The sequence below is a fragment of the Sminthopsis crassicaudata genome, chromosome 5, assembly GCF_048593235.1.
Source record: "Sminthopsis crassicaudata isolate SCR6 chromosome 5, ASM4859323v1, whole genome shotgun sequence".
Lineage (NCBI taxonomy): Eukaryota > Metazoa > Chordata > Mammalia > Dasyuromorphia > Dasyuridae > Sminthopsis > Sminthopsis crassicaudata.
In genome coordinates this window covers 99723402-99732013 of record NC_133621.1, presented here as the reverse complement: position 1 = coordinate 99732013, position 8612 = coordinate 99723402, and the positions used below count along the sequence as shown (strand labels likewise).

Here is an 8612-nt window from a genome sequence, read left to right as displayed (position 1 = left end):
TGCACTGGGGCCTCTTTGTGTCCAAAGGGAGTATGCTGAGGGAAAAGCAGGCTGCCTCTGTGTCAATGGCCACTTTTCTCTCTCATTCTTTTTTATTTGAAAAGTCTTTGCTCACCTTTTCCTTTAGATCAATTCCCTCACAGCTGATCTCTGTTTTGCCCACTCTTCCACATCTACTTTTTCCATCATTTCCACAGTTCCAAAGTTAATGGGTAGTGCTAATGGGATGGACCGGTCAGCTGAGGAGGTGGGCAGAAGCATCACTTTAAGTAGTCCAGTCTCTTTTTGTTTCTTCAAACCTCACTTTCATTTCTTACAAAGTAACAGAATTCCAAGATTTTCACTTATTATAGTTTGTTCAATCTCCTTGATCAGTGGACATCTTCTCCTTTCTCTGCATTTTTTAGAACTACAAAAATCCTTCTAGAAATAGTATTTTTAAATAGAATCAGAGATTTTCAACTGCAAATGACCTTAGGAGTCACCAAATTTAACTTCCTCATTCATATATGAAGAACCTGAGGCAAATAAGGGTGTAGTGGTTAGTCTATAGTTATACAGCCAATAAGTAAAAGAGATGGATTTGGAATGAAGGTTCTCTGATTCCAAATGTCTTTCTGTTTCACCATATGGCATTCATACGTTTTTGAAATGTTGGAATAACATTGAAAAAACTCTAAGTTTCTAATACTATTCTCATTCAACAAGATTCATAAAAAAGCAGCTTTTAAATTATGTCCACACATTACCAAAATGCATTTTTCCTGTGATAGTGCATTTGAAGACATTTAAAGTGGTTAGAACAGAGCTTAGGGATCCAAGAGAAGGACTCAACAGAAAACAGATATGTTCACAAGAGTGATGAAGTCTTCTTTATCCCCTATGGAAATAATCCATCCTCAGAGATAGCTGTCATAGAGATCCTTTGGCAGAGTAGCTAATCCATGTTTGGAGAAGGGAATCAAGCCCCAGAAAAGAAAAGAACTATATGGTCTCCAGACATAGCAAAACCAAAAATAAATGACAAAGCAATACAAATCTCTAGAGAAAATTTCCCAAAGAGGGAAAGATTGATTTGAATTAAAAAAAATTCTTAGAGAGAAGTGAGAATATGAAATGATCTCTATATAGAAAGGAATAGCAACAAAAGGCCAGCCATGACATGGACTAGTAACATGGACTCTTTGGTATACAATTATTGTGAATTAGTTGATCTTCTTCAATGGGAGGATGATTGACATGATAAGAACCCATCTGTAAAGTTTCAATCACAGTATAGCACTATAAATATGAAACACTACATATATCTCTGCTGGAGATTTGAGGTTCGGAGGAGGAAAAGAGAGTTATCTTGAGTGATTATGAATTTCTGTGAATCTTTTATATATTTTGTATTTTTTGTGGGGCAAAATAAAGTTTTGTCTTGCATGTATTATTTATTATTAATTTCAGAGTTGCACTATGTCTCTTTCTGGAAAGAAATCTTGATATAAGATACATTCTGAAGTTCCTGGGGAAGATCCTGGTGGGAAAGGGGAGAGTCAAATAAGCCAATATTCTGAGGTTCCAAAGTGTACCCCAGGTAATATGAGATAAAGGATAGGATAGTTAAGTGCCCTTGAATCCTGTTTGTAAACTCAGAAAAAATGAAACTGGAACATGGGTTATATATTCTTTCACTCAAGTCTTTGAAAAAAATCAAATAAGACGAAGGACAGGATCCCAATGTGATCCATTAAAGATGTTCTCTCAACTTGATCTTTATCTGGTTCCAAAGCCATCTATCATGTAGCCAAACTCTAAACCTACTTATCTCCATTTTATTCATGTCATGGTACATGGTACGTGCTTGAAAGATATTGTCAAATATTTTGTTAAAATCCAGGCATTCCTTTTAGATTTCTTCATAATTATTCAAGTAACTATCCACCCCCTCAACAACAACAACAACAACAACAATCACCAAATGATATTAGTATAGTATATATTTTGAGAGAAAATTATGTTGGCTGAATGCTATTACCACTGTTCAAAATCATTGTTTTAACAATATCTTCTAGAATTTTTTTAGGAATTGAATTTCTCATTGAAGTATACTTTGATCAATTTACCTTCTTCCCCTTTTTGGAAAATAATAACTTTTGCTTCTGTCTCCCATGTCCTTTTATTTGCTATAATTTTCCAAATAATTTAGCAACCATACTCACATATTCTTTCATTATTGTGGCATGTAGTTCATATGGTTCTATGTGACTTGAATTCAATGATGGCAGCTAGGTAGCTTTTCAGTCTTTCCACTTGTGATAAATTTCAATTTCTTGAAAATCATTTTTCCTGCTTTTCCCAATCAAAATTACTATTATGAAAACATGATCTATGAAAAGGTGCTCCAAATCACTATTGATCAAAAAAATGCAAATTAAGACAACTTTGAGATACCACTCAGTACACACCTCTCAGGTTGGCTAAGATGACAGGAAAAGATAATGATGAATGTTGGAAGGGATTTGGGGAAACTGTGGCACTGATACATTGTTGGTGGAACTGTGAATGAATCCAAACTTTCTGGAGAGCAATTTGAAACTATGCTCAAAAAGTTATCAAAATATGCATATCCTTTGATCCAGGAGTATTTCTACTGGGCTTATATCCCAAAGAGATCTTAAAGGAGGGAAAGAGACCCACCTATGCAAAAATGTTTGTGCAGCCCTTTTTGTGGTGATAAGAAACTGGAAACTGAGTGGATGCCCATCAATAGGGGAATGGCTGAATAAGTTATAGTCTATGAAAGTTATAGAATATTATTGTTCTATAAGAAATGATCAGGAGGATAATTTTAGAAAGGCCTGGAGAGACTTACATGGACTGATGCTAAGTGAAATGAGTAGAACCAGGAGATTATTGTACATAGCAGCAACATCATATGATGATCAAGTCTGATAGACATGGCTCTCCTCAACAATGAGATGATTCAAACCAGTTCCAATTGTTCAGTGATTAAGAGAGACATTTGAGGAACTGAGTGTGGACCGCAACATAGCATCTTCACTCTTTCTGTTGTTGTTTGCTTACATTTTGTTTTCTTTATCAGTTTTTTTTCTTGATCCAATTTTTCTTGTGCAGCAAGATAACTGTAGAACTATGTATATATATTGGATTTAGCATATATTTTAACATTTTTTAATTTTAACATATTTTAAAAAAAGAAACCATGATCAAACTTATTCAAGTTTGTTTCCATATGTCATCTATCTCCAGATACACAAAACTTGAAGTCACAAGTTGAGATTCCTAAGCAAGCCTGATAGTATTTTCTAAACTCCAATCAACTTTGTTTCTTCAAAATCTGGTATTTGTCTTAGGAGAATATCCCTTGTGTGTAGGGATAAAAATAAGAACAAAGAGACATAGAGAGCCTCCAGGAGTAAAGGAATCTTTACTATCCCAAACTTCCATTTTCTTCTTGGTTTGTTCAGAGATGTTCAAATAATATTCCCCCAAACAAATTGAATATTAAGATATTAGGCTTGTATAGTGGAGAGACTTAAGACATTGCTGCACTCTCTTCCTTTTCCTCTTTCTCCTCTTTCTGTCTCCAAAAATCCTGACCACCATAAGTTTATTCTGCAAAAGCATAGAGTATCAGAAAAACCTTCAATTCTCTTGTATAGAAACTCCTATTTTTAAATTTTAAAAGAATATTTTTTAAAATGCCCATAAGACAGAATCCTATAAATCCTGTAATGACAAAGTTGGAAGGGATTTGGGAAAACTGGGACACTAATACATTGTTGGTGGAACTATGAATGGATCCAACCATTCTGGAGAGCAATTTGGAATTATGCCCAAAGAGCCCAAATTTGGCTGTACTTTTTCATATCTGGGCTCTCCTGCATTCTTAGGTTAAAAACAGAGAAGAATATTCTCCTTTTTATAGGTGGTAAAATCAAACAAGAGTCATTAATTAAGCATATACTCTTGTTAGAACTGGAGGAACAAAACATAAAAATGAAATATTTTCTTCCCGTAAGAAGCTCACATTTGATTACTATGGTTGTGATTCTATCCCTTCCCTTCTTGTGTCCCTTCCTCTCCAGACAAGCTTCCTTATTCACTGATTCTTTCTTATCTTTTACCCTATTAGTTTTTGAATCATAGATAATTTTCTACTTGCTCTTGTTTCCTTCCTTCCTAGTTTGTTCCCCTAGAAATTTCATTTCCACACATTTCCAAGTCTATCACTGCATGCAGCGAAAAGATCCTATAGTTGTGTATATTGGGGACAGAGAGAAGTGGATGAAGTGAAGGGGGATTGGAAAGGGGATCTAGAAGAGGTTAGCAGGTGAAGAGAGAAGTTAGATAGATATGTTAGGTGGCTGAAGACAAAAGGATGAATTGAGAGAATAGCCAGAATGTTCTATAGGCTAGAAGAGGCAGCAAGGAGTGATATAAGGTGATTAGGAGGACTCACCAGCTCCACATCTACATCAATGAATGGAGGCTGACTCAATCAAACTAAGATATGTTGAAAACCTTAGCTTAAAAGACATAGGTCTCCCATTTCAAACAAGGCCATCCCCAGTCATCTTGATCTATATCTTGCCATTGGACCCAGATGGCTCTGGAGGGGAAAATGAGGCAAGTAATCTTGGACAGCCTTCCTCACTTAAATCCAATTCATTTCCATGTCATGGCATCACCTCCCTGGTGTCATGGTCCTTTTTGAGAATGAAAAATAAATAAGAACCTCTACATTTCAAGTGATCTAAGATGTACAGAATTCTAGGTACAAGGTCTACTCAGTTTTAAAAGAGAGTATCTTTTATGTTCACATTCAACATTGAAGATAATTGTCCTCATCAGACGAATGCAGGTGAGATTGGGAGAGCATAACATTGAGGTCCTTGAAGGAAATGACAGTTCATCGATGCAGAAAAGATCATCCACCATCCAAACTACAATAGCCCTAGCCTGAATAATGACATCATGCTGATCAAGCTGAAAACCCCAACTGTCCTCAACTCTCGTGTGTCTACCATTTCTCTGCCCAAATCCTGTGCACCTGCAGGCACTGAGTGTCTCATCTCTGGCTGGGGCAACATGGCAAGTTTTGTGGTGAGTAGCTTTGTACTATCCCCCACTTTTGCATTAGGTCAACACATACCACTAACTTTGTCGTCTCCTTTCTTGCTTTTCTTTATACTATTCCTGTAACTTTCCTCTCCCTTCCTGATCTCAGGGTGCCCAGGATTTTTAAAGTTGGTTTGCTGACAATCTTTACTCAAAATTTTCATTTCTTTTGACCATCCTACTAACACTAGCCTCCCTCCAGAGTACATCCCCACTACTCTACACTTCCCCTTAAATGTCAAATATTTGAAAAGAAGAAACTTTACTATGGAATTTGAGAAAAGAGTGAAATTAGTCAACATGATATCCAGAAACATTTAATAGTTAATTTACAATATACAGTGACATTCCTTAATTATTTGTTTTATTTTGGCATCCTACTTTCATCCCTGATTCAGCCCCCTTCTCTGTGTTTGGATCTATTCCCTAACCTGTCAATTTAGAAAAAGCTAGTTTCTCTCTCTATCTTTTTTATTTAATGGCAGCTAATTAGTGCAGTAGTGCAAGAGTTCTGGGCTTGGAATCAGGAAAATTTATCTTCCTGAGTTAAAATCTGGCCTTGGATAATTGTAATCTGTCTGACCTGGGCAAGTCACTTAACTCAATTTGCCTGAGTTTCTTCATCTAGAGAATGAACTGGAGAAAGACACAACAAACCCATCCAAAACCTTTGCCAAAATATCTGGATTTGAGACTCAACTTAAAAAAAAAAAAAAAAAAAGATGACTCTCTTTTAACTCACTTCGGTCCTCCAGCATAAATGAACTGCTGAATTTAGGGTCAGAGGATCATGGCTCAGATGTTAGTCCTGTAAGTCCCTTATTCTGTGACTTTAAACAAATCATCTTATTTTTCTGATATTCAGTTTACTAATTTGTAAAAATGAACTGGTTGGACTGGGTAGATCCAAATGTCCCTTTTAGAACTAAATGATTATAGATTCTATGAGCATCTAGTTTTTCCTCTTATCTCTCAAATAGATTTCCTTTCCTAGCTTTGAAACTGAGGGAGACCCTATTTCCTATATCCCAAGTTCACTTAGTTCTATGCTAGATTATGAGTAATAAATATATGTTAACTCTAACTAGTTTTAATACTTTTTTTTTTACCAACTCCACACAATTCTCCATGATCTCTGGTACCTACTACCCTAGGCTCCCCAAAACACTAAAAAATAATATACAATGTCTTGCTGTTTCAGTCATGACTAATTCTTCATGACCCTATTTGGGATTTTCTTGGCAAAGATATTGGTTTGTCATTTCCATCTCCAACTCATTTACAGATATGAAAGTTAGGTACACAAGGTAAAGTGACTTGCCAAGATCATGTAAATATAACCAGGGTCTGAGACCAGATTTAAATTTAGGAAGTTCTCTCTCCATTGCTGGCACTCTATCCACTGCACCAATTAGCTGTCCTAGTATAAAGGATATTGTCTTAGAAACCCATTTTGTAATTTTCTGGAAGTCCATTTTCTATTCCTAGAGAAATATGTTAAATTTGCCAAAATTGTAAATACTTTAAATACAAAATAATAATAACATACTATTTCCAATGACAATTAAGGATCTTAACCATCTTATCACAGTTTATAATTTGGTTATACATTTATCCAACATTTTCAGGTAACTATTATGTAGAAAGTACTATGCTGTGTTCTATGGAAAACAGATATCCATGAATAAACTGGGTTCTTCCCTAAAATAGGTTGTATTTGAATAACGATTAAAAGAGAGCCTGGACCAATGATTTCATTGCAATAGGGACTCCACAGGAAAATGACTCCTCTACCAGTGTACAGCAGTTCCTTCTCTACAGTTTAATAGTCTCAGAGAGAATTGGCTACAAAGCTAAGAAATTAAGTCATCTGCCTCATGTCATATAGCCTGTATGTGTCAGAAACAAGATTGAAATGTATATCTTCATAATTCCAAGGCCAGTTCTCTATGCATTATGTATCACTACCTTCTGCTTTCTAGTAGAAGAGATGAAACAATTACACAAATAGCCTTAATACAGAGAAGTATAAGATGTGTCATCAGAAACCTGGAAATTATGGGAATTCAGATGAAGGAGAGATACAAGCTATTTTCTCTTTTCCATACTAAAGTTCCCAAGTCCCTTTCTCTCAACACAGATTTTAAGACTGCACAATCTGTTAGGTAGGTTGTACTTCTTTAATCTGACAACTATTCTTACCCTCCTCCAATCCTATTTTCTTCACAGTTAACTATCCGGATGTTTTATGGTGTTTGAATGCTCCCCTTCTATCCGATGCTCAATGCACATCTTCCTATTCTGGTCAGATCACAGAAAACATGGTCTGTGCTAGATTCCTAGAGGGTGGCAAGGATTCCTGCAAGGTAAGGTTTTAACTTTCTGTAAGAGGAATAAAACAATACTTTCATTAAGCCCAACGAGAATGAGTATTTAGAGAAACACCAAGGTCTCTGAAAAGAAATAAAAGAATATATCCTTACCAGTACTTTCTAAAGTATCTCAAGATGACTTATGGATGGATTGAATGGAAATATTCATGAAGATCTGGGGGGGAAGGGACAGGGATTGTAAATGGAAGGTGATGTTACTGATATATTAGAGGACCATAGAGACCAGGATTGGATTAGATGATCTTTGGGATCTCTTCCAAGTCTGAGTCTATGTTCCCAAACTTCGACGGTGGTGTATAGTGCAGAATCTTCCTTTTCTCTCCTTACTCATCCATGTTCTACATCCCTATGGTGACTCAGATGCCCCATGGTGTATAATGGAGAACTCCAGGGTATTGTCTCCTGGGGAATTGGCTGTGCCCAAAAGAATAAGCCTGGTATCTATAAAAGAATCTGCAACTATATGGATTAGATTGAGACAACTATTGCTCAGAACAGCTAAAGGGCCCTGACTCTTCCTTCTGTCTCTTCCTTTGGTATTCTGTTTTGAGATATGATGCCAATAAAATGATCCTGCCAATAAAATGAAGCTCTATTAATTGTTCTTGCCTATTTTTTAGTTTCTATTCAGTTTTCATGTAAGAAAAGGGGAATTCTTTTGGACTGATGTGTATCAATATAGCATAGTTTGAGGGTACACTTACCACCTCCAGAAATCAATTCAGACAATTCATTATATCAAGACAAGACAGTGGCTCTCTTTTGGACAAGAATATTTCCCCTTGGTTAAAAAACCAAAAAAAAAAAAACAAAACAAAACAAAACTGATAGACCCATTTTTTGATGTCAGTTATATAAGAAGATAACATGAATCCTCCTTTATCCTTTGCTACTGAGGAATTAGTGTTATTAGACCACTTCCAGGTATCACAGGCAAATTGGGAACCATCCCTAAAGGAAGCACAAGGTTGTGGAAGGGCTATTAACCTCTACGATTTCTTCCTAAAACTTTTTCTCATAGTGCTATCCTTGAGACTCTCTTCTTCATTCCCTACATCATCTTTCTTTTCAATCCTTTATCAATTTAAT

General features: G+C 35.9%; 1 protein-coding gene across 1 annotated transcript; it reads left to right on the top strand.

The window, feature by feature from the left end:
* The first annotated feature begins 4986 nt into the window (after positions 1–4986).
* On the top strand, positions 4987–7995 carry LOC141542687 (anionic trypsin-like). The gene is made up of 3 exons (XM_074267267.1): positions 4987–5119; positions 7360–7501; positions 7884–7995. Exons 1-3 carry the CDS (start codon positions 4987–4989, stop codon positions 7993–7995), a joined length of 387 nt encoding a protein of 128 aa, XP_074123368.1.
* The last annotated feature ends 617 nt before the right edge of the window (positions 7996–8612 follow it).